Genomic DNA, 27715 nt, shown 5'->3' with positions numbered 1-27715 from the left:
GGCCCTTAGGCCACCAAAATACTCATTCTCCCTAGACATAGAGGGGACCTCTTCCTCAATCTTGAGCGTCTTATGTATAGCCTTTAATAGATAATCCAGATCTTCAAACTGGAAGAGATGGCGGGAGTCAAGCTTTTGACTGAAATCCTGATCCTCTGTATCCACCAGAGAGCAGGATGGAGTCTCGAAATCATAATTATCTTCATCCGATGAAGAAACGACTGTCAGTCTGGATTTTTTGGAGGGAGGATTCCTTTGCGTTGCCATGCAAAGGATGCAACCACTTTTTCTTCGCTCAAAGATTTTAATTCGTCCATAAAGGACGTTTTTTCTTCTTTCATAAACCCTTCTATACAGGGTCTGCATATGGGCTTCACGTATAAAATGGGCATAGGGTGAAGACACATGTTACACTTCTTAGCAGCGGTCTAACTCTTTACAGAACGATCAGACTTGCTCGATTTTTCAGATCTTTCCGATCTATCCTCCTTGCCTTTCCCCTTAGATCCTTATCCTAAGGGGGGAGGGCAAGGAAAATACTAACTTGGGGTTCTAATACACAATAGTAACATAGTTAAAACATGCCATACAGCACCACTTACATGACCAGCAGGGTGGAGTAGGAACAAGTCTGCCTCATCACCCATAACAATGTCTGGGACGGCAAAGGTACAAGCTGCACACCTTTTAGACCTCAGATCAGCATGACCTGCCGCTGAGTAATCGAATAAATACCTTATTGGGGAGCCCATCCCGCTTGCAGGTGGCTGCTGTAACTCAGTAACAACTCCTGGGAACGGAGTCGGACGCGTGTCCTCTTGCAGTACCCAATCCGCATAAAGCCGGTGTGGAGGCAATCCGGATCCACCAGGCCAAGGGAAGGAAGCATTACCACCAGCTCCGACCGCGGACCTGATCCAGAGGGGACCTACAGCCTGCAATAGGTCGGCGTAACGCCGGTAAGCGAGATGTCCCTCTCCCCCCCCCCACCTGAAGGAGAGAGAGAACCTCTCTTGACCTGACCCCTGTAGGGACAGGAAGAACACTGGCGGGTGGATGCGGGTGGGAGGCCTTTAACCTCTCTTCTTCCTGTCCCTACAGAGGTCAAGTGGCATCCTCCAGGTGGGCTGTCATGGGAGGATGTCATGGAAACCAGCAGTGAAATAGTTACATAGTGTAGTCTGTGCTGTCCAAAACTGTTGGATACATGTAATGAAATTGTCCTACATTATAAAAGCTCTACAGTATTAGCTTTGGCTAATATTTTGTTAATGTTTTTATAGATCTTTTTAAGGATTTTATATTTTCCTTGATGGTAGATGTACAGTGTAAAATATTCTAGCTTAATTTATGGCCAAGTAGCACCCTTAAAAGGGGTATTCCAGGAATAAGCATAATTCATTATCAAGTGGGTCATTAAAATATAAGCTAATTAGTAATTAGCTGTTATTTAAAATTTTGCTTCCCTTAGCAGAAACATTTTGTGTACATAAGTATGAAGAGTTAAAATGCTACTGGCCCTTTGATCCATCTACTGATTTTGTTCCTGTGGAGGAGACACAGAACATAAAATGGCTACTGGTCACATATCCACATCACATGCCCTGCATGCATGACATGGGCAGGTCGTGTGATCATCACTATGTTTGAATGTAGTAGGTTGCTTGCAGTGCATCCAGTATGGCGAGTATTGTTACGAGACATCATCTAAGTGAGGCAATGCAGTAAATGGCAGTTACACACATCATCAATATGGTAACAGAACAGGACAGTCTGTTGGATCATCACTGGGAGCATTGTCCGAAAGTGAGGAGCTGTTACTGAGAACTGATGGATCATAGGAGTTATACTTGTAGAGGGCGGTCATCTTAGAGAATAGCTCCACTTACTTAAGAAAGCTCATAAAATGTCATAAAAACAAACTATTTAGGCTCAGTTTTGTGATTAACTACAACGAGTTTTGTTGCATTCATTTATTCATAGCATTATGGGGTTTTGTATCAGACTTTTGTATTCCTGGAATACCCCTTTAATAGTGAGATCTTACTTTTGACTTAACAAGTCCGCTTATGATACAGTAAAGTTATGCAGCATGTCCCATGTTAAACAAAAATCACTGCATTTATTTTTTTTATCAACAATACACCTAAAAAAATCCACTCCAGTGTAATTTTTTAATTAAGGTTTATTATGCCAAATGCATCATCATATCTGGACAAAAGCCAAACAGACAAACATTCCAAAGTTGCACCAACCTGTGGTAAAATTGCATCATTGATCATATTTTAAGTGCCTCATAGGTAACCAAAGGAGTTTTTATTTGTTTTTACATTACTTAATTGTATTTTAAAGTAAACCATTTCTTGACAGTTTGCAAACCCCTTACGTTTGGTGAGAAAAAGGACCAACAACTGAATACATCTACCTTTGGGAAAAAAATAAACAAATTGCTATTATCTTGACACAAACCTAAAAAACTTAAAATTGGTTTAAATGGTGTAGTTCTAAAACAAGTTCTTAAAATTGCAATTTTCCATGGAACTTGTTCTAACCGCATTTTAACATTAATATTGCATTATATGCTGTGCTAGAGAGAAAGTATTTGGACTACTTCTGTAGTTAAACTGGAAGTCAATCTAATTTATTAGAGATTTCTAAATCCGCTTTCTATCCTGTACTCGCACTCAATAATAAAACAGGTATGAATATCCTTTCTAGAGTTCCATGTTTAATGTTAAATCTTACACATTTCTACGTTAATATCATATGTCATTAGCAGAGAAGAGTCACTTGCCCTAGTTAAGTCACTTTTAGAGGCAGAAAGCGCCACTTGAGATGCCCATATCCTGGGTTCTATGGTACCTAAATCAATCTCTCTTTCCCAACTGTGTCTTAAACTGCCTCTGGTTCTATAGCTCAACAAACCACAATCCTACTATTTGAAAGAGGAGATTCTTCATTTAAATATGATACCGAAAGCATGGTCCTCAGCACTAAAGGATTCACGATAAGGGCATCGTAAGTGCCTCTCCTTCAGCCTCACAGTTTTACTCATCTCCGGCTCAATTCAGCTGTTTTTACCTCATTTGCATATGACTTTGGTGCTTATTTTTGTAGGTAAAAAAGGAATGCTTGAAAGGCCTGAGAAACAGAATATGTTGTGAAATGAGAAGAGAAACACTACATGAGACTGTTGCAGATCATTTCTGGGGATTATAGTTATAATCCCTTGGATTATAATTATTATTTCGGTGGGGACCTGTTTTTTACATTTTCTACTTTACCTCTGCAATTTCCATACCAAATGACCAAACAAAGAACATGAGAAATGCAAATAAAAATTAAAATTGAATTATATTAAATTGTAATAATGGTTACAAGGTGAAAATAATATTATGGCTTTATCCAATGAACCATAGAAATAATATTTAGTACTTTAATAATATGTGCAGGGCCATGAATAGTGTGGAGGATAAGTAAAATTTACATTTTTAACTTACAAAACTTACAACTTCACATTTAATGAACCACTTCTCTTTTTGGATAAAAACGATGATCATGTTGAAATTTCACCAGTACAATGGCAATATTCATACATTTCTACCTCCAAGTACAATATGTCACATTTCATTATATGAGCGTGAAACTGAAGTTTGAATCAATTTCAATGATTGATAAATTGTAAGGATATTGAGGGACAAAAGTTGTCCTTATGTTGGACTGGAACATTTTAGTTTCGTTTCATTGTCCACTTTATAAGCTCCTGTCCTGTGATACCTTGAAAAATAAAAACAAATAAAGCATTAAAATATAGAAGATTTAAATGCACCATGTGTAAAAAAAAAATAAACAGTACACAGAGTCCCTTCTTAGTAATAATTTAGCACCTGGAATATTGATCTTCACAGATTGATACTTTGTCATTTTGGCAAACTCTCTGAGATGCCGGGATAGTGGAAACCCAAAAATAGTGACCCTATTTTGGGAACTACAAGACTTAAAAAAATCTAAACAATCTATTGTGCATTTTGACCCCACAAGTAATTTCCAGAAGTAATGTGCAATGCTTAAAAGGAAATCTACCACTGCCCGCATGATGAAATCATGCGAGCAGACCACCCAGTAGGCTACTTAATGCTGATGCCGGCACATAGTTTTGTTAGGCTCGGCGAACTTTAGTTTGGCTAAAAAAAACTATTTTCTTACATATTTAAATGAGCCCTCCGGTGCTACCCTGCGCCATCTTCGGGCTGGCGATGGCTTCCGATGTTTAATTATTCCTCCTTCAGGTGCCGAGAGCTGTGACGTCACCAAGCTCTCGGCACCTATCGCGCATGCGCAGACACTAAGTCTCGCACAGCCGGCCGGCCATAACAAAACTATATGCCGGCATCAGCATTAAGTAGCCTACCAGGTGATTTGCTCGCATGATTTCGCATGGTAGGTTTCCTTTAATTATTAAAGACATCTACCATTAGTTTTACTATAGAGTAATATAGAGATATATAGTTATAAAGAATTATGCACTCCTTGTGTTATAATTTAATCAATCCCCTATTCCCCGTAAAGTCCTACTCATCTAATGTGCATAACGCAACTAACGGGCAGGACTACTAGCGGAATGGGGGTGTTACAAAATTTTAACATAAGGTGCTGGAGTAGCGTAATTTTTATAACTTTATTGCTACAAATGCAGCGTATAGAGTTATAATAAAAGTAATATGGATGGTAGATGTCTTTTAAGCATGCTTAATATTAAATCACTATGGGGACTAATTAAACTGAATTTTACAAGGGTTGAATACTCATATGGGGGAGCTGGATTTGGGGTACTGTAAGTAATTAAATTCTGGAGGGTGTCTATAATTACAGCATAATTACTTGGGGGCTGTATATTTTCAACCTGGGAGGGTCTTTATATGGAGCTTATATACATACAGTCGTGGCCATAAGTTTTGAGAATGTAAAAATTAACATTTGTATTAAAGTTCACTGCATAATGGCAATTTGCATGTACTCCAGAATGTTATAAAGAGTGATCAGCTTAACAGCAATTCATTGCAAAGTCAATATTTGCCTAGAAATATTTAAATTACACGATGGAAGCGGTTTAGGGGTGGTGGTATATATACATGAAACCAGAAGGTTACATACACAATATAAAAAGACACATATCCATGTTTTTCTGACATCTGACATGAAATAAGAATAGTTGGAAGAGGAGAGGTGTTTTGGATCCGTAACAGATCTGTCATAGCCTTGGACTGATGACGAATCTGGTAGAGATTCATTATGCCTTCGCCAACAATTTTCAGGCAGAGAAGGCACATACATCCTCACCAGTTTTCAGTGCGAGTCGGGAACCATGTGGTTGATGGGCATGAATGCCTTGCCCGCAAGATTTACTATAGTATCCACCTGAAAACAAGCAGAGGCTATAGCAAAAATTCCACCAGTTCATACCTGGTCAACAAGTTTAAACTGGAGGAGTTTGGGCCTGTATTTTCTAAGAGAGGTGGCATAAATTAAGTCCTCAAGACTCCTACATGTACACCATGGAGCTGCCAATACTGTTTGAGGAGGGCTCACAGGGTGAGCCTTTAACATACAGAGGAGGGGTTTGCACCGATCGCGGGAATAAACTCATTGATTGCGGCATTTAAAAGATGGCGGCGCGTGGGAGCCACCATCTTAGTTGCAACCCTGCAGATTTTTGATGCCATCTCGAAGTCAGATTTTGTCCAGAAATTGGCTACAGATCGGCCATATTCTAATGATTTATTTAATAAAGCAGCATTTTAAAATGTCCTACTTTTCAGGTGAAATAAAATACTTTTCTGGATTGCAACTTGTATATCATTTGATTGAATTTCATTGCCAAGTCCCACACCCTGCTGCCCACAGGGAGCAGTGACTGCTGCCATCAATCATAGAAGCATTCATTGGTGCAGGAGGCCAGGTAGCATGGAGTTCGCACGTACTCATGGCTTTTGAGCTGGTGTGTCTTCTGACGCTGGCTCTATGTGCCAGGGAAATGGGAGCAAGAATCAAAGTGTAGTGATTATGTGTCAGCTGTACTGTTCTCAATGCTCCTGGGTATCCTCCTGCATCAGGCGCTACATTGGCTTCAGTCCATATGCTGAAAGTCCGCCAACAGAAAGATACCCCAGTGCAGGAGAGATGATTATTTGTGTTTTTTTATGTGTCAAAATGTCTCCAGAATCATATGTCAGCCATGGGGGTCTCTAGTATTATACCTCTGGCCTGCGGGGTGGTGTCTCCAGTATTACACCCCTACTCTGTGGAAGATGGGGTGTATTACAACTTATTTTGGGGGTCTCCAGTATTATAGTTTTGCTTTGGGGGTTTCCAATATTACATGTCTGCTCTAAGGATCACTAGTATTATATGTCTGCTCTGGAGTTTCCAGTGTTATTGGAGGGTTTCCCCATGAAATTTCTCAAATTTCAATCCCCTTATGTTTTCACAATAAAATTTTAAACCCCTTACTTTTCAATTTTACTGAGTTTTATTGCTGTTTTAGCTCCTATCACTCAGTGATGCTCAGTGTAAAATTCCATTATGTGTGCATCAACTCTCTAAGCTGACACTTCCCTTACTCCGGTGCTGTGTGCTGGTTAAATTATCAGCGTACAAGGACGCTAGAAGACTTGTCAGGGGATCCACAAAGGGTGATGGGTAAGTTTCCTGACTTTATTAAGCCCAAATCCACCTGGTGGCCACAGATATCGACATGCCCGGCAGTGGACGGTAAATGAACTTAGTAGATTACCGCAGATATACGGGACTGATAACTTGAGCCCTAATCAGAAGAAGGCCTTAAAGGAGTTCTGACCGATGAAAAATGTTCTTTTTAAACCTGCGGACAAAGGCGGTAACGTGGTGGTGTGGCCTAGGACATTATATGAAGAGGAAGCTCATCGTCAGCTGAGAGATCTAAATTGTTATATGCCGCTGAGGATTGACCCAACTATGTTGTACAAAGAACAGTTGGATCTGATTCTTGCAGAAGCATTTAATAATAAGGTAATTAATAAACAAGCATATGATGGTCTTGCGGTCGAATTTCCTGTCACACCCACACTTTACCTTTTCCCAAAAATTCAGAAATACCCATCCAGCTGCTATGGAGACGGCATCTGGAGGCTTCAATGGAGACGACGTGTGGAGGCAATGGGAACGGTTATGGCACCCGAGGTGAACGTAAGGAGGTGAGAAAAGAGGAGTGAAAAGATAGATTTTAGAGGTAAAAAGTTATAGGTTGTAGGTTGATGGTTGCTGCAGTTCAAACGATGTTAATTGGATCTTGGGATGGAGCTGACGGTCTGCTGCCAGGCGAGCTGTCGCCTGTCCAAGCCCCTGCCTCTCGGCTCCTCCCCACCCAAAATGGGCCTGGGGGCCAGAAGCATTTACTTTGAAAAAATTATAATTTTCAAGGCAGGCGGGGGCTACAAACAGCATTTCTAAGAACCTTTTGTATAAGATCAAGTGTAGTACTGTTCTTATAAGTAATTGGCCTGGTTATGGCGGGGGAGGGGAACGTAAACAGATGCGCAAGTAGCGTTGAAATAATATCGGTCAATGATAAAAGTTTGGCGGACTATTTTGATAACACCGCAGGATGGCGACAAAGTTAACAAGTTTGATGTGGAAGCCGTTAAAACAACCCGAAATTTTGCCGGACACCGCTTGTTTGCTAAGGGGACAATGTATGGAGGCAGCTATGTAGACGACTTTTGGAGGTAGCAATGGAGACGACGTGTGGAGGCCGCTATAAAGACAATTAAATTTGGATAGTGCCTGTATGTGGCAGTCCAAAAAAGTTTTCAAACCAGAGGATCGGGTAGGTGGCCCTCCAGAAAAATTAAATACATAGAGTACTATAGCTAGAGCCAGTTGGCCCTGGCAAAAAATTGCGAGTTGCCTCTGCTTTAGTGTACAAAGAGGAGGAGAAGGAGGAGGAGTGCATACATGAGAATTATTCAGGTTGAGCTGCTTTCACCTGGTGAAGAATGGAAATCCTGAGAAATCCAGGCTTTATTCATCTTGATAAGCGTCAGCCTGTCAGTCGACAGGCGTGTACGCTTATCAGTGATGATGCCACCAGCTGCACTGAAAACCCGCTCTGACAACACGCTAGCGGGCAGGGCAGGCAAGAACCTCCAAGACGTACAGCGCCAGTCCGGGCTAGATGTCCAGCTTTGAAACCCAGTAGTTGTAGGGAGCTGTGTGATCATTTAGGACGATGGTATGGTCAGCTACGTACTCTTTCTGTAAAGATCAATCCTACACTGCCGAGACTGAGGACAGGTGACAGTGTCTTGCTGGGGTGACATAAAACTGGCAAAGGCCTTGTAAAGCATACCCCTGCCAGTGCTGGACAAGCTGCCTGCTCGCCTACTCTCCCTCGCTAGCGCTGTCAGAAGGGAAATACTGTTTCAGCTTGTGCACCATGGCCATGCTGGTATTCATGCATTCTCACACTCCTTTCCTCTACAGGGATGAGAGTGGAAAGATTTTGCTTGTACCGTGGGTCCAGGAGAGTGAATACCCAGTAATCGGTGCTGGAAAAAATTCTTTGAACGCGAGGGTCACAGGATAGGCAGCCTAGCATGAAATCTGCCATATGTGCCAGAGTCCCAACGCACAAGAATTCACTCCCCTCACTGGCCTGACTCTCCATTTCCTCCTCCTCCAGCTCCTCCTCCTCTTCTTCTGCCCATACATGCTGAACAGTGAAGGACTGAGCACTGGTCCCCTCTTCTGTCTCGCCAACATTCTCCCCCTCTTCCTCCTCCGATACGTGCTGAGAAACAGACAGGAGGGTGCTCTGGCTATCAAAAAAGGAATCTTCTTCCCCAGTCTCTTGTGACGAGCGCAAAGCTTCTGACTTCATGCTGGCCAGAGAGTTTTTCAACAGGCCAAGCAGCGGAATGGTGAGGCTGATGATGGCGGCATCGCCACTGACCATCTGTGTTGACTCCTCAAAGTTACTCAGCACCTCAGACATCCACATCTACTCCTGATTGTTGACTTGAGGAAGCTGACTGACCTGACTACCAGTTCTGGTGGAAGTTGACATCTGGCAGTCTACAATCGCTCTGCGCTGCTGGTAAACTCTGGATAACATGGTTAATGTTGAATTCCACCTCGTGGGCACGTCAACAGTCGGTGAGCGGGCAGTTGTAGGCGGCAGCAACTGTGGTCCACTTTCTGAAATGCGCACAGATGCGGCACACCTTCGTGAGCAAAATCACAGTTAACGCATTGTTGCATTCGACTTCCTCTAACTCTTCCCACACTATTTGCTCTATTCCTGTAGGGCAATTTCTACGAGCCCGATGCATCTGCAATACTGAAGAAAACTTTGAGATTGAAGCAAATGTCCTCAAGAAGAGATTTAAACAGTGTGGGTCCTCGACTGGGGATATTGATGGCGAGCGAAAAGTGAAAATCGGAACCAACTTCTTAAGCCTAAATCTCGTCGACTTGGTGACAATAAGTTGAGATTGATCGCGCCTTATAACTCACAGTGGAGGAGGATTGAGGGAATTGTAAAACGTTTTTGGCCAATACTTTTATCGGACCCTGATCTCAACACCCATTTATCATCACGTCCACAGTTGGTGGCTAAAAAGAGTAACTCTATTGGAGATATACTGGTTAGGAGTCATTACACTCCTATCCGTCCGAGACCTTATATTTTCGGGTCCAAGGGGCCGAAATGGGGGTCTCTTCCTTGTGGGCATTGTTCTATCTGCAAAGTAATAACAAAGACTGAAACATTCTATCCCCAGAATAGTCTGAAAAGGAATCAAATTGTCCATTTTATTAATTGCAGCACGTCTGGTGTGGTCTACCAACTTTCATGCCCGTGTGGACTCAAATATATCGGAATGACCACCAGGGAACTCAGGATCAGAATACAAGAACATCTGAAGGACATCCGGGCAGCCTCAAAGATTGAAACTAAACTAAAAAATTTTCCGAGGCATTTCCATGATTTCCATGATGACAGGTGGCAAGATGTTCGAGTTTGTGGCATTGATAAGAACTTTCTGGGGTCCAGAGGTGGTAATACCTTCAGGAAATTGGAACGAATTGAAACAAAGTGGATTGTGAAACTTCAGGCTGTGTCACCTTTAGGTCTGAATGAAAAATGGTCATTCGCTGCTTTTCTATAGGACAGTATCTGCATTCGCAACAGCCTTTTCTTTTTATTTTATATTGGTGGTTGGACAATATTGTCAATCTGGTTTGAGGCATGTCATACTGGTGGGGGCTTTTCTGGTATACCGTCACAGGTATGGGTGCATATACAATTATCATGGCTTCAGGTATGTGCCTACGCATGGTGTATATATGTGGAGGTTGGACATACACTCTTTGTGCTTCTATTTATTGTTCTATCATAGCCATGCATTAAATTGTGGTCTTAACTGTGGAACACACTCTTGTTATATTTACTCCACAATCATGCAGCCATTCTACATCCTTGGCAACATGTTTAATGTTGTTGGGGCTATATAAATTCATTCCATCTTACTTACTATAGCTGGGGGTGCAAAAATTGTGTATCCCAGTAATCTCCCATATTCACCCGGCATAAAGATTTCATATATTTTTATTACAATTATAGGTTATACTTTTTATGGTGTATATTAGTGCTATCTATACCACCATGGCTTGATTTATATTTTTGCGGTTATTCCCATACACCCATTATTATTTTTTGTATGTCAGGCTTTTTTGTGCTTTTCTTCTTTTTGAGTTTTGGTTTTTCTCTTTTACACAGATTTCGTTGCTGACATAGGTTGGTGTGGCCCTCAGCAACTAATGGATCACAGGAGCATTTAAATAAGCCTTGGCAGGCTAAGTATTTATTCACCTTTTTGTTATTTAACACCTTTTATCACTTAGCATCTCGCACTTTATTCACTTATCACCTCCCTCATCTTTACCTTCTTTCAACACTTGGGCACTCCATTCATTGTTTCAAAATATAATTTACACTGCACTACTCCACTTAGGTGGCACCATTTATTGGTAGTTTTTGTTTTATGTTGTCTGTGCATGCGCGGAAACTGGAGCGCTATATTGTGTTGCGCAGTACATAGAAGTATCGTGTGAAATCGAGTCTCTGCACGAGATTTGATTTATTAAGTTAAGCCTGGTTCAGAAAGCTAAATACCGCAGTGGAATGCTCTGCACTATGGTTATTTTATATGTGGCAGTACATTATGTGTTCCCCCTGGTTCCGGTATACGTCTAGAGTCTGCCAAGTAGGTGTTTTTTAGACAAGATCTACATACATGGTTATATTGATTGGATGGATGGATGTGTGTGACTGTTCATTTGTGATGTCATCTGAAAAACTGTGCACGCACCTCCAGTGATTGGATGCAGGGATTTCTCCGCCATGTTTAAATACCAGTCATGCCTTACTATCACCAGTACCCAGTGAGGAAGCAACGACGAAACGTGCGTCGGGGTTGTTTGGGTCATCGCCATTCTTTTAGGATTACAATGCAGCCTGGTTGGTAATGAATTTTCTAGCACTGTGCACTTTATACTTTGTCTCCTACTTTTTAGGTGTCTTCCCAACCAGGTCTATTTTATATGGTCAATGTTATACAATACTATTACCACTTGACTTATGAAACGATATATGTTTTTATTTTGAATATGAATTGTTTAGCATTACGTTACCTACATCTTTTTGATGTTCAAACTTGTTCCATTTGAATCGGCACTTTCTTGTATTGCTGTGGCCATTACTTCTTTTGTATTTTGCAACCATTATTCCTGAATGGCGATGTATCTTTGTGTCCACCTTGGACTGTTTTTATGGGCTGTTTTTAAGTCTTGGTGATCATACAATTGTGATTTTTCATGTATTATTCAAATAAAATTTATTGATTATTTACATTTTGTCATTTATTGGTTTTTGATAGTCCTCATAGGTTCGGTATATAGGTACATATACACTTTCATTTAGATTCTGAACATTCTACTAGTACATGACACATAGAAAAAGAGAGATGATGAGAGCCATGATATGCATATTACACATGACATTCTCAGCTCTAATATCAAGCCATAACATACACAGCTCGGCTATATGCCTCCCCCTCCCCTGGATAAAGGCCTCATCTGCCTGTAGCCTGTAGTTTTACTCTCCTCACAATGCTGCAGGAAGTCAGGGTGTGTGTGTGTGCTCGTCCCTGAATGCAAGGGTGTGGGCTAGAGGGAGAGAGGATCTCAGCTCAGTGCAGCCTCAGGCAAAACAACAATATGTCTGCAGACCCTAAACTCAGAAGATACAGGGTTGGGTCCAGAGGCAACCAAAATTGTGTACACCAGGACTGATAGAGACAGGTTGGAATTATATCTGTGAAATGTTGTTTTTTGTTAATAACATTTTACTAGAAAGTGTTATTATTATTATGTGTTATCTCAATAATTATCTCCACTATTATTCTCATTTGTGCTGGTTACTGGTGTGGCCTTCTGAAATTGAGCAGTATAACAATCTGGCCCTCGGACTGATAAAGGTTGTGCACCCATGCTCTACAGCAACAGTATGAGAGCACTGACCACCACAAGTGGACAGGTCTTCAGAGGCGGTAGATTATGTGGCACTGACTGCGTCATATCTCCCTAAATAGGCTGTTGTGGGAGATTGAAAGCCTTGTTAAATAAGTCAAAAGTAACTAAGTATTTCATTGCCAACATATGTTCTACTTTGGTGAGGCATAAAGTATCACATAAATGTTTAAAGACTTAATTTTTTTCATGATTAATTTTTGTAAGACATACCTTAATATTAACAATGATGATATAACAATTAAGCAAAAAGAGGAGAGTACAACTGCAACCACAGCCAAGACTGTAGTGTGATCATATGTGCTCACTGGATTCCCCAAAGGAAGGGTAAGGGCATGACATCTTTCTCCATGATATCCTGCTTGGCACCTACAAAATACATGTCACAGATGTTAAAACTGGGATAACTCGAGTGGATGTCACTTACAAAAAAAATCTAATATTATTTTAAATACACTAAAAATAATTCCACCACACAAATATCAAAATTAAACTACATATTATTGTAAATTCTTAAAGGTAGGTTAGATGACAAATTTCATGCTAGTGCTGTTAAAACAAAAAACAATCATGCTGCCACTACTAACACAGGCCTATAGTTTCTGGTATAGGATCACTAACTGCTAATTTAACAGTATATAGATTAAATACATCAGGATAGATTTATCCTGTAATAATTGAAGGCCACTGCAGTACCCAAATTTACAGATTCTGTAAAATCTAGAGTGGCAACCACAGTGGATTATAGCATCTTTAACCCCTTAACGACCTGGCCTTCTTTAGTTTTTTCACTTCCATTTTTCACTCACCACCTTCAAAAATCTATAACTTTTTTATTTTTCCACATAAAGAGCTCTGTGACTGCTTATTTTCTGCGTAACAAATTGCAATTCATATTGATGGTATTTAATATTCCATGCCGTGTACTGGGAAGTGGAAAAAAAAATTCCAAATGCAGTGAAAATGGTGAAAAAACACATTTGCGATTTTTTTCCTGTGGGCTTGGATTTTAAAGCATTCACTGTACGCCCAAAATGAAAGGTCTACTTTATTCTTTGGGTTGCTACGATTATGTGGATACCAAATTTGTATAGGTTTTAATGTTTTCTACATTTAAAAAAAATTAAAACCTCCAGTACAAATTTTTTGGGGGGATTTTGCCATTTCTGGCGCCAATAACTTTTTCATACTTTGGTGTACGGAGCTGTGGGTGGTGTCATTTTTTGCAACCTTTGATGGCATTTTCATTGCTATAATTTTTAGGACTGTGCGACCTTTTGATCACTTTTAATTTTTTTTATATTTTTCAAAATGGCAAAAAATGTGCCATTTTCGAGTTTGGGCGTTATTTTCCGTTACAGGGTTAAACGCAGTTATTATATTTTGATAGATAGGGCATTTTCGGATGTGGCGACACCTAATGTGTTTTACTGTTTATTTATATCAGTTCTAGGGAAAGGGGGGTTATTTGAATTTTTTGTTTTTTTAAATTTTTACTTTTACTATTTTTCAGACTCCCTAGGGTACTTTAACCCTAGGTTGTCTGAACGATAGTATCATATACTGCAGTATATGGGGATTTTCCTCCTCATTCATTACAATGTGCAATTAGCACATTGTAATGAATGGGTTAAAAGGAGACAGCTTTGGGTCTTCGTGAGACCCGAAGCTGTCATGGCAGCGGATCGCCGCTCCCCGATGACGTCACGGGGAGCAACGATCCATGGCAAGATGGAAGCCGCCGGCAGCGATTGTCTGGAAAACACCCGCCATCAGTGCTAGCACCCATCGCGGGTGTTACCGGTAAGCCTTTGCTGCTATATGCAGCAAAGACTTCCCGGCTATGGAGAGGGCTCGGTCCGCGAGCCCTTTCCATGCACCGGAACCCGGCGCGCGTCGGAAGGGGTTAAACAATAGTTCTCTGTGTGAAGTAGGGAAAAATAAGTATTTGTCAGCCACTAATTGTGTAAGCTCTCCCATTTAAAAAGATGAGAGGTGCCTGTAATGGACATCATAGGTAGACCTTGGCTATGAGAGTCAAAATGAAAAAACAAATCCAGAAAAAAAATTGTCTGATTTTTAAAGAATTTATTTGCAAATTATGGCAAAAAAATAAGTATTTGGTCAATTACAAAAGGTGCATCTCAATAATTTGTTATACAACCTTTACTGGCAATGAGACAGGTCATACATTTTCTGTAAGTCTTCACAAGGTTGGCACACACTGTTGGCCCATTTCACCATACAGATCTCCTTTAGAGCAGTGACGTTTTAGAACTGTTCCTGGGCAACACAGAAAACTTTTGGAGGCAGTTTAAAGACTATGGGCTTGAGATCTGGAGACTAGCTAGGCCACTCCAGGACCTTGAAATGCTTCTTACGAAGCCACTCCTATGTTGTCCTTGTGAGTGCTTGCATGAAGCCCCTTATCGAGGGAGATTATAAGTGGTCTTCCATTTTCCAATTATTGTTCCCACAGTTCATTTCTTCACACCAAGCTTCTTGCCTAGTGCAGATTCAGTCTTCCCAGCCTGGTGCAGTTCTACCATTTTCTTTCTGGTGTCCTTCCACAGCTCTTTGGTCTTAGTTGAGTTTGGAGTGTTGTTTGAGGTTGTGGATAGGTGTATTTTTTACTGATAACAAGTTCAAACAGATGCCTTTGACATAACGCACACAGAGTGTTGAACTCCACTCATTAGTTGTATTAGACATGGAGCGCCGGGCTTTAACGCTCAGTGTTGGATATATCAGACACAAAGCTGATGCCCGATCAGCTCTTACGCGGAGCGGAGCCGACATCATAAAACACGGGATATCAGCTGTAACCAACAGCTAAAACTCCAGTAGAACATTGCGGTCGGTGTAAGCTCAGACCGTGGGTGTGTAACCTGTTAAATGCCGTGGGCAGCCCGACCGTGGCATTTACACTGCATGCTGGGGGTCCCTTCCCTGCGATCAGCCCATCTCGCCGTCTTCAGGGGGCATCAATCACTGTAATGGCAGCCCTGAGGTCCGATCAGGACCCCAGAGCTGTCCGTAGGCAGTGCCTGTAAGATCCCGTCTGTGACAGGATCTTAAAGGCACAGTGTCAGCCTTAATAATCATAATCCCCATTAATATATAAAATGATGTATAATGTTAAATTAAGTCAAAATCATTACAAAATTCCCACATATATGGTACCAATGCGTCCGTTATATAAACTAAACTAAATAATTATTGAACCTGCACGATGAACGGCATAAGAAAAATTGTTAAAAACTATTATTTTATGATAATGATTTTTACCGGTTTAAAAAAAAAGCGATGAAAAAAAATCAGAAACTCCAGAATGATAGTGGTGTAAAAGTACTACATGTCCCGCAAAAAACAACCCATCAACCAGCTCCGTAGTGAAAAAAAAGAAATTTGTATAATGCCACTTGGAAGAAGGCGATGCAAAAACAATAGATTTTTCCACATATTAGGTTTTGAGAAACTTAGTAAAATGTTAAAGAAAATTATTTAGGTATTGTACACCCATATTCGTATTGACCCATAGAATAAAAATAAGATGTTTATTAGGCTATATGGTGAACACAAAAAAAAAATAAAAGTAAAAAAATCAATTACATAATTGATGCTTTTCTACTCCTCCAGACCCCCCCAAAAAGTAAAGGTTTTCAGCAATAGGGAATACATCCCCAAAATGGCATCACTGAAAAATACATCACATCCCGCTAAAGTTTTGCCCCAATAACATAAAAAACTAACATTTTATAGCCTATAAAAGGGCACCAATGTCTATAGGACAAAACTGGCAGCTGCTGGGCACTCCTTCCCTTCTGTGCCTCGCTGTGTATAACCAACAAAATTAGACCATTCTAAATTTCATCTCCATTTTGATTTAATTACTATGAAGATCTCAAGGGGCCAACAATCACCAGAAAATCGTTTTCTGATTGAGGGTGCACATTTGAAAATGGGTTGATACATAGGGGGGTTTCTAATACTATATATATAGTATTCATTAAAAACAATAATGATCTCAAAAAAAGTCAATTCAGCAGAAAACCGATGTTCAAATTGTAAGGTGCGTGGTATCAAAATAAATTTTCCAGACATTCTGAAAAAATTCTGAAAACGTAAAGAAGATATATAAGAAATGTTATTCAGCAACATATTTAGGTGGTAAAACTATCTACCTAAAAACAAGAGTATTTAGAATTTTGAAAAAGACAAAATTTCTAAAAAAAATTAATCAGTTAAATGTATCACTAAAATGAAGTACAACATGTGACAAAAAACCCCCCACAATCAAAAAACTACCATGAGTAACAGCGTTCAAATTTATAACCATATAAAGTGATATAAATGAACCTGTTTGGTGGGAAACTCTAACGCCGCAGCCACTTTTCAGCTTCCTGACACGGCCCATTTTTTCAAATCTGCCCTGTGTCACTATAAGTGGTTATAACTTTGGAAAGCTTTAACATATCCAATTGATTTTGAAATTGTTTCTAGTGACACATTGTATTTCATGTTGGTTAAAAAATTTTGGTGGTGTGTTTTGCATTTATTTATGAGAAAATCAGATATTTGGTGAAATTTTGGAAAAATTCTCAATTTTCGAAATTCAAAATGTTCTACTTTTTCCAGACACGAGTCATAACAGCAAAAAAGGTAATAGCTAACATTCACCGAATGTCTACTTTATGCCTCCGTGTTTTTTTTTATACATAGTATCATTTTTGTAAGATGTTAAGGGGCTATGAACGTCAGGTGCAATTTTTCACATTTTAATAAAAAACGCAAAATCCTGCTATTGAGGGACCTGCTCAGGTATGACGTCACTTTGAGAGCCCTGAATAAAAGTAAAACCCCATAAATTACCCCATTATAGAAACTACACCCCTCAACGTACGTGAAACAACTTTTATGAAGTTTGTTAACCCTTTAATTGTTTTACAGGGGTTAAAACAAAATCTGATGCAATTTAGAAATTAAATTTTTTGTGTTTTCATGTGTTTTTTCATAAAATGTACAAATTCTCAGTGGATAAAATACCAAAACGCTCCACAAAGTTTGATACCCAATATCTCCCGCACATAACAATACCCCATATGTGGTGTTAAACTGCTGTACGGGCACACGCCAGGGCATTGAAGGAAAGCTGCGTCATTCAGAGCAGATTATTCATAGTCCCTTCATAATGGCTATACAATCTATTTTTTGGCAATTTGGACATATAAGGGCTTATTTTTTGCGACATGAGATGCACTTTACAAATACTTCTTTTTAGTGGGTCTGTAGCTTTTGGATGAGATTTTATTAACTCTTTAATGTATGGAGAAAAAGAAAATGGTCAATTTTGGGTTTCTTTTTTTTGGATCTTTTTGGGGTCGTACACTAAAAATACTATAATATCTTTTTTCTATAGATCACTACAATTACGGTGATACCTAATTAATATAGTTTTTTATATATTTTTACTAGTTAAAGAGAACCCGTCATGCAAAATAACCCTCCTAAACTAAATATATTTTCATAAACTGCCATTAGAAAGCATTGCCTCTATCCCTTTATTGTCCCTCTACATGCCTGTAAACCTAAGCAATGAGGTCCTAAAGCTGTATGCAAATGACCTGTGAAATGTCCAATGAAGCATTAGCATATTCAAGCTGTCCACTCTATTCATGAGTGGGAGGCACAGCCACACCCCCAGTGCTTGACTGACAGCCTGTATAATGGAGTGAGGCTGTATGATGATGTCCTTCCTGGTGCTGGTGGCCACACCCCCTGCAGCCTGTGTGTGCATGTGTGTGTGTACAGGAGAGATACAGCAGCTCCAGGCAGCCATGTTACAGCAGAACATGTCAGATTCATGTGTAGCTGCTGTCTGTGTCTCTCACCTGTATATTAGGAGGATGCAGCATGTCAGCAGATGCAGCACACACTAGCAATGCTTTACTATACATTACAGACAGACATGAGCAGGGGGAGGAGAGGGGAGGGGGAACAGGGGTGACATCACTGCCTCTGACCATGTGACCAGCCTCATTTACATAATAAAGAATAGATGATTTTACAATGATTAATGTATGAAATAACTAGATAAAGGCTGTGATGGGATCCTTGTGATCTGCTCCAACAGGTAGTAGTGACAGGACAAGTGACACAGACCTGATGACAGGTGTCCTTTAACCCCTTAAGGACGCAGCCATTTTACAGCTTAAGGCTCAGCCCGATTTTTTGGATTCTGACTTGCTTCGCTTTATATGGTTATAACTTTTGAACACTGTTACTTATCAAAACGATTCTGAGATTGTTTTTTCCCCACATGTTGTACTTCATTTTAGTGGTAAATTTTGGCAGATAAGTTTTGCGTTTATTTACAAAAAAAAGAAAATATGATAAATTTTTTGAAAAATTTGCCATTTTCGAAATTCTAAATCATTGCGTTTTCAGGCAGATAGATTTACCAGCTAAATAAGTTGCTGAATAACATTTCCCATTTGTCTACTTTACATTTTCATAATTTCTGAAATATCTGGATAATTTATTTTGACGTCACGCGGCTTACAAATAGAATAGCGCTTTTCCGGATTTTCAGAATTGACTATTTTGGGGATAAATACAGTTTTGAATGAAATTTTACATATTTAGCATCAAAACCCCCTATATAATCTACCCATTTTCAAATCTGCACCCCTCAAGCTATCAGAAACAGCTTTTACGAAGATTGTTAACCCCTTGAGATCTTCATAGTAATTGAATCAAAATGGAGGTGAAATTTAGAATGGTCAAATTGTTCCCTTATACGTTCATTTAGCACCAAAATTTACACATTTCCAAAATATAAAAAGAGAAAACCCACCATACAATTTGTTCTGCAATTTCTCCTGAGTACAAAGACCCCCCATATGTGGCCGTTACTTGTTTTATGGGGGCACAGCGAGGCGCAGAAGGGAAGGAGGGCGCTGCAGCTGCCAGGATTTTAGTTTCCTCATTGGCCCCTTTTGAAGGCTATAAAATTTTCGCTTTTTCGTTATTGGGGCCATGTGACGGCATTTTTTTTGCGGGATGAGATGCTTTTTCCATTGTTACCATTTTGGGGTTGGTATCACCTATTGTTGAAAATTTAGGAACTTTTTTTGAGGGCAGGAGTAGAAAAGCATCAATTCTGTACTGGATTTTTTACTTTTTTTTTTTTGGTGTTCACCGTATAGACTAATAATCCTGTTATCTTTATTCTATGGGTTGATACGATTACGGGGATACCAGACATGAATATATTTTCTTACGTTTTACTAAATTTGTCAAACAAAACCCTAATGTGGGGAAAAATCTATCATTTATGTATTGCCGTCTTCCAAGTGGCATAACTTTGTTACGTTTTTGGCTACGGAGCTGGTTGATGGCTTGTTTTTTGCGGGACATGTTGTACTTTGCACCAGTATCATGTCTGAGTACATATGGTTTTTTGGTCGCATTTTATATCATTTTTTTGTGGGATTGAAAAGGTAAAAATCATAATTTTTGGAGGGTTTATACCAGTTTTTTTTTACGGCGTTTATCGTGGGGGTTCAATAATGATTTACTTTTATTCTACGGGTTGTTACGGACGCGGTGATACTATATATGTGGGGTTTGTGTTATGATTTAGACTTTTTTTTTGAGTTATATGTCTCTTTATATGTTTTGGGGGTTTGGGGCATTTTTAGTGATTTATGACTTTATTTTTTTATTGAATAACTTTTTTTTTTACTTTTTCACTTTTATACCATGGTACATGAACAAGAAATCCTCTGATTGCTTGTTCATGATAATATTCTGCAATACTCATGTATTGCAGAGTATTATCAGTGTCAGCCTATGCACTTGCATAGGCTGGCACTGTGCCAGTAAGATGACGTCACAGACGCCATCTTACTGGCAATTCTTGCTAGTAACTCTGGGGTCCAGATCGGACCCCAGAGTTACTATAGCAACGATCGGCGCCCCCCGAAAACGGTTCGGGGGGGCCGATCGTGGGGGAAAGACCCCCCCAGATACTTGTTAGATGCCGCGGTCGCGCTGACCGCGGCATCTAACGGGTTAAGCACCCGCGATCGGAGACAACTCCGATCGCGGGTGTTACACTGGGGTGCCGGCTATTAGTTACAGCCGGCACCCCGTGTTTCCCGATGCCGGTTCGGCTCTGATCCAGAGCCGAGCCGGCATAAGCGCCGTGGCGGATATATCCGCCACTGAGCGCTAAGTCACTGCGCTCCGTGGCGGATATATCCGCCGCGGAGCGTGAAGGGGTTAAATACGAATATAAAGAAAATCACATTTGTTTTTGCATCACCATCTTTTTGGAGATATAACTAATATTTTTTGGTTGACAGAGCTGGTTTAGGGCTTATTTTTTTACATGTCGAGTTGTCCTTTTCAGTGGTACCATTTTGGTGCACATAACTTTTTTGATCACTTTTTGTGAAGGAATTTTATGAAAAATTTACATTTTGGCGAGTTTTTCAGGTTTTGTTTTTACGGCGTTCACCATTCGGGTTCAATAATGTTTCTGACTTATTGTACAGATTGTTATGGAGACGGCGATACCAAATACGTGAGGGGTTTTGGCGCTTGTCAGGGTTTTTTTACTTTATTAGATGTGTATAGGCAATGTTTGTGTTTATGGGACTAACTTTAATTCTTTTTATTAAAAAGTGTGTTTAGTGTTTTTAACTTTTTTAATTAACTTTTACAGGTTGGCTTGAACAAGTGATCCTTTATTCTTCACCTAATACAATGTTATACAGATGTATTCCTGCCTCTTCCTGTGACCCTTGCCGGATCTTCAAACTTCCCCTGAAGAGAAAGCTCCCCTGTGTTACCTGTGATTCCTGTGTGCTAATCCGTTCCTGTTCTGCGTTCCTGTGTGCCAGTCCGTTCCCGTCCTGCTTTCCTGTGTGCCAGTCCGTTCCTGTGATTCCTGCATTCCTGTGTGCCAGTCTGTTCCTGTGTTGTTGACCTGCGTGCCAGCTCCTGCGATTCCTGACGTGAGTCCTAGTGTGCCTTCCTGTGCTGTTCTCCTGCCGTGACCCCGGGTACTGACTGTCTCCTGTATTGCTACCTCGGCAGCCACCGTGGGCTAGTCGCACCTGTGGAAGGACCTGGTGGTATCCTGCCGCAGCAAGCCTATCCCGCTTTGCGGTGGGCTCTGGTGAAGACTGGGTGCAACTTAAACTCCAGTCCCAGGTCGGCTAGTACCATCTCCCCCGGTGGTCCAGAGGATCCACAAACTCCCAGTCCTGACATTGATAAATGTACTATACAGACAATTCAGAAGATTATGGCGTAATGTACCGACATTAGTACATTTGAAAAGGAGGTAAAGGACCTCACCAACCAATCAAGAAACTACAAAATAAAGAAACATTACTGACAATGTCAATCAAGACTGTCCTTCCATTCAATACTTCAAACATGAAAAAATTGAGATTATTTTGTGTGAACATTGGCAATTAAATACCATCTTAGCTTACAAATGACACATGGTATTTAAAGGGACCCAAAATCTAGCTCTAGAAAAATACCTAGACCTAGAAAAATACCTCAAGAGAAACTTCCTGGTACTTGGCTTAAAGGGAATCTCTCAGCAGAAATGTAACTAATAAGCCACTACCAGTATGTATACCAGCTGAACAACTTCCATATTGTGTTTCTTTTGTGACCCAGAGTCGTGGCATCATCTGGAAAATCTACTTTCAGGGAAATGTAAAGTGGTTGTATAAAGTGAAGGAGGTGGAGATTTTAACACTGAAGTAAAGCTCTTTTACTCAGAAAGCCCCTTACTGTAATTGATGGCCCTATATCCAGAGGTATCACTAAACAGATCTCTTGAAGTCCCATATATGATGTCAATCACAGAGAAGAACGCGTTCAGAGCCTTCAGTATTAAACTCTCCGCCTCTTTGACTTTATACAATCAATTTACTTCTCACTTGATTTTCTGGATGATGCCGCCACACAGGACCATGAAAGAAACAAAAAAGTAGTAGCAGTTTATTAGGAAAATTACTGATGACAGGTTCTCTTTAACATGAATGTTTATTTCTGAAGAGACATTTGTGTTTGTTGCCAAACAACATCTTCTGCTAGAAGAACCGTAGGGGTCGCCTTCACTATCAATTCCGCATAAATAAAATGAAAGATGTAAGTGCATATAATATCAAGGGATCTATAATAGCAAAGGATATGCTATAGCAAGGGAGGCATTTACCAAATTAAATTCCCTTGTTTGAAACTGTATATTGGGAGAACCATCAGACCGTTAAAAGAAAGAATGGGTAAACATCTATGAAATATCAAAAACGGAATACAAAAATCACTCTTTGTCTCGAGATTTTCAACCATCCATAACAGACTCCTCATGTCTTTGTGCATTAAATACAGTGGGGAAAGGTTGGTGCGAAGTTAATTTTATCACCAAGATGTCACATGCAATTGTTAACAATTCATTGGATACATACAAAGAACAAGAGGCCAAACAAATAGATAAAAAAAAAGTGTACTGGTATACCCTGCAAAGACTCAGTGAGGTGAAAACAATGAAATCACCATCACAAACCCCTCTGACTGTAAAAAATTCAAGTGGTGTTTATGTAAACAATTTTTGTAAACAATAATGTAAACAGATGATGAGATACATCACAAGCCAATAGGATAGATAGGTATATACTAAAAACCCTCTCTATACAACCTGTCAGATGAAAATGTTCGCAAGGTGTGTCAGTCAATAAACAGATAAAGGAATGCGCGAGGGGTAATGAACACCTAACTCAGCCAGGAGGTGTGAGAATTCACCCCATGCGTTATGTCACACGAGGCGACTTCATCAGGGGTAAAGTTGTCACATGCAAGGTCATGCAATTTTATTACATGGATCTCCACAGGCCTATTACTTGGCATCAGTTGGATCCCAGCAAAAAATCAGAGTGTATATAAACTGGAGATCAAAATTAGACAAAGGTCAGGGTCTTTGGTGCACATTTACTAAAGGCTACGCGGAAGTTTCCTGGTGGACTTTACGTTCTTTCTTGTGCAAAATGCTTGCACAGGTATTTAAGAAGCGTCCACGCCATATTTGTGTCGTACGCAACTCTTTTGTGGCGCAGCTCCAGTAGGCATCATGCGACGCAAATTAGGGGGCGTTACAATGCATACTAAAGTCCCACAAAAGTGTGTAGAATGCCCCATGTTAGACCAGAAAAAAAATGGTGCACTTTGTTGGGCCAGTTCAGGGAGTGCCAGATTCACGAAGAACGGACACAAGAAATCATGAATCTGGCGCACCCTGCATTATACACAGGCAAGCCACAATTGTGCAGTTTGAACCATTCTTCGTAAATGTAACCCATTGTGTAGTCCTATGTGAATATATCCTGACATGAGTAAAATAGCAGTATTTTAATCTTATTTCATAAACTGGATTTATTCTAAAGCACACAAAAATGAACTGATCAAAAGCCCATAGCAATAGAAGGCGACCAATCCACATTTATGATTTCAAGAATTTCGCATTTTTACAACATCATAAATTCATTCAAGCCCCAAGAAGTTTCGTTACCATTGAAAGACGAATGCAAGAGATGACAAGATAATGCAGAGAACAGTGGTGTAACAACTGCTTCGGCTGCTACGGGGCCTGGGTGCAGACGTTAGACTGCCATTCAAGCAAAGTTTAATTTATTAAGCTGCTTTCTGCTTCTGGCAGGAAGCCAGAATGCCGATTTTATGAGTGGCCCCTGGGCCAGACACCCGAATTATACTTTGTTAATGATGTGCCCCTGTGCCCGTCCCACTACCTCCCCCGCCTGCAGGTCGCATATAAGGTGGGAGGAGAGATCGTGTGACAGGCCTGGGGGCACATCATTAACAAAGTAAAATTCGGCTTCCCATCTACTCCCGGCTGGTCCCTCTAGCTCCCCTGACTGCTGCTGAACAAGCCCAGCCCGGCCTGCCCACCTACCTCACATGCGGTCCGCCCACCTCACAGGCCTGTCCACCCTCTCCTATGCCGTCTCCTTTCTGATACCGTCCCCACGTCTCAACTGAGTGACATCCAGATGAAAGTGTGTGTGTAATATAATATAATATATATACACACACACACACACACACACACACACACACATATACATACACATATATATATATATATATACACACACATATATACATGCACACACTCACTGGCCACTTTATTAGGTACACCATGCTAGTAACGGATTGGACCCCCTTTTGCCTTCAGAACTGCCTCAATTCTTCGTGGCATAGATTCAACAAGGTGCTGGAAGCATTCCTCAGAGATTTTGGTCCATATTGACATGATGGCATCACACAGTTGGACACAGATTTGTCGGCTGCACATCCATGATGCGAATCTCCCGTTCCACCACATCCCAAAGATGCTCTATTGGATTGAGATCTGGTGACTATGGAGGCCATTTGAGTACAGTGAACTCATTGTTATGTTGAAGAAACCAGTCTGAGATGATTCCAGCTTTATGACATGGCGCATTATCCTGCTGAAAGTAGCCATCAGATGTTGGGTACATTGTGGTCATAAAGGGATGGACATGGTCAGAAACAATACTCAGGTAGGCTGTGGCATTGCAACGATGCTCAATTGGTACCAAGGGGCCCAAAGAGTGCCAAGAAAATATTCCCCACACCATGACACCACCACCACCAGCCTGAACAGTTGATACAAGGCAGGATGGATCCATGCTTTCAAGTTGTTGACACCATCCGAATGTCGCAGCAGAAATCGAGACTCATCAGACCAGGCAACGTTTTTCCAATCTTCTACTGTCCAATTTCGATGAGCTTGTGCAAATTGTAGCCTCAGTTTCCTGTTCTTAGCTGAATGGAGTGGCACCCGGTGTGGTCTTCTGCTGCTGTAGCCCATCTGTCTCAAAGTTCGACATACTGTGCGTTCAGAGATGCTCTTCTGCCTACCTTGGTTGTAACGGGTGGCGATTTGAGTCACTGTTGCCTTTCTATCAGCTTGAACCAGTCTGCCCATTCTCCTCTGACCTCTGGCATCAACAAGGCATTTCCGCCCACAGGACTGCCGCTCACTGGATGTTTTTTCTTTTTCGGACCATTCTCTGTAAACCCTAGAGGTGGTTGTGCGTGAAAATCCCAGTAGATCAACAGTTTCTGAAATACTCAGACCAGCCCTTCTGGCACCAACAACCATGCCACGTTCAAAGGCACTCAAATCACCTATCTTCCCCATACTGATGCTCGGTTTGAACTGCAGGAGATTGTCTTGACCATGTCTACATGCCTAAATGCACTGAGTTGCCGCCATGTGATTGGCTGATTAGAAATTAAGTGTTAACGAGCAGTTGGACAGGTGTACCTAATAAAGTGGCTGGTGAGTGTATATATTAGTGTATATCTGTGTGTATGTTGTATATTTGATGTGTATATACTTATATGTATAAATGTGTATGAGTGTGTAAATGTGTTTGTATAAATATGTATGTATTTTTAAGGAGAAGGGATGGGGCCCCCATTAAATGGTTTGCTATGGGGCCCAACCTCTGCTGAGAATCTCCACTGCTGCTGGAATTGTTTGTCACTTTAGCACTGAACAGAGTAAGGATCTGTCTCATCATACAATGTTGCTACAGTTAAAGGGAACCTGTCATCGGAAACTGGCCTATTAAACTATCTACCAGTATGTTGTCAACAGCTTCTCGATCAGGTTTCGATCAGGTTTCTTTCATGGCCCAGATCTGTGGCATCATCAAGAAAATCTACTTTGAAGTCAGCTGTTAACTGGTTCTATAAAATCAGGGAGGCAGACAGTTTCACAGTAAAGCCACGCTTTCCCTACAATTACAGTGAAGGGGGCATTCTGATGCATAGAGCACTTGACTTCAGTATTAACACTCCTTGACTTCATAAATCCAATTTACACATCACTTCAAAGCTGATTTTGTGGATGATGCCACCAGACCATATCATGAAAGAAACATGATCTAGAAGCTACTCAGCTACTTGTTAACATAATAGTAGTTATTTGGCCAATTTCTGATGACCGGTTCACTGTAAGCGCATTTGGAGTGAAATCCCACTCTGCAGTGTTCAAACCTTGTATTAGCAGAAAGAAAGAAAAGGCTGAAGAGCATGTTGTGTGGACAGATTTTTAGTGATTAAAGCAAATTTAATTTATAGACTGAACCAAAAGTGTGTAAAGAAGTCAGTGAAAGGTAATGTAGGAAGTGTTATGGTTTGGGGTAGTTTTCTGTAGCAGGAGTTGGACTTTTCATAGAGCTACATGGCAGAGTGTGTATCAGAACCTTTTTCAACAACACGTGGCTCCTTCCTTGCATTCATCACTCAATCAGCCAGCATTATCATGCCACCTGTCATACAGCAAAACAAGTAAAGTAGTTCCTTGATAAAGAAAACATTGAAACAATGAAATTGCCATCCCAGAGTCTAACCCCAATATAAAACTTCTGGCATGACCGCGGCGTGTAAGCGTGTTCCACGTGGATCGGACCCCCCATGTGTGCTTACTGGGGGATCCGATCCCTCCTGCCGCTGCCCCGGGATCCGACGAGTGCCCCGAGGCTCCTGGCTCCTTTTGTCACCGGGTTCTGCCTTCCGGGCAGGACCCAGCTGTAAGTAACTGAGCATGCTCAGTTACTTACTGCAATACAAATGTTTTGCAGTGTAAAGGCTTGAACAAGCGATCGGATGATCGTAAAGGATGGAAAATGTAAAAAAAAAAAAAAAAAAAAAAAAATGGATTAAATCATTTTCTAATAATAATTAAATAAATAAAAGTCCCATTATCTCCCCTGTTACACATATAATGCAAATACATTTTTTACATATTTGGTATCACCGCGTCCGTATTAATCTGTACAATAAATCTAAATGAATATTGAACCTGCTCGGTGAACAACGTAAAAAAAACACACAAAAAATTTCCCGTCATATACAATCTTTCATCAAACACCATCACAAAATTTTTTCTAAAAAGTGATCAAAAAAAGCTACGTTCCCCAATGATACAACTGAATAGAACAACTTTTTT

General features: G+C 40.5%; 1 protein-coding gene across 2 annotated transcripts in view; it reads right to left on the bottom strand.

The window, feature by feature from the left end:
• Positions 1 to 2167: 2167 nt before the first annotated feature.
• HBEGF (heparin binding EGF like growth factor) overlaps positions 2168 to 27715 on the bottom strand; it is a 169693-nt gene continuing 144145 nt past the window's right edge. For both annotated transcript variants that reach the window (XM_072145791.1, XM_072145790.1), the window contains exons 4-5: positions 12841 to 12996; positions 2168 to 3777 (exon numbers count right to left, since the gene is read on the bottom strand). In XM_072145791.1, the coding sequence (XP_072001892.1) occupies positions 3711 to 3777; positions 12841 to 12996 (223 nt within the window). In that variant the 3' untranslated portion in view covers positions 2168 to 3710. The remainder of the gene's footprint in view (positions 3778 to 12840; positions 12997 to 27715) is intronic.

Source organism: Engystomops pustulosus, chromosome 4, assembly GCF_040894005.1.
Source record: "Engystomops pustulosus chromosome 4, aEngPut4.maternal, whole genome shotgun sequence".
In the NCBI taxonomy this organism is placed as follows: domain Eukaryota; kingdom Metazoa; phylum Chordata; class Amphibia; order Anura; family Leptodactylidae; genus Engystomops; species Engystomops pustulosus.
Note: the sequence above shows the minus strand (reverse complement) of the source record. Positions and strands in the feature narration are given on the sequence as shown.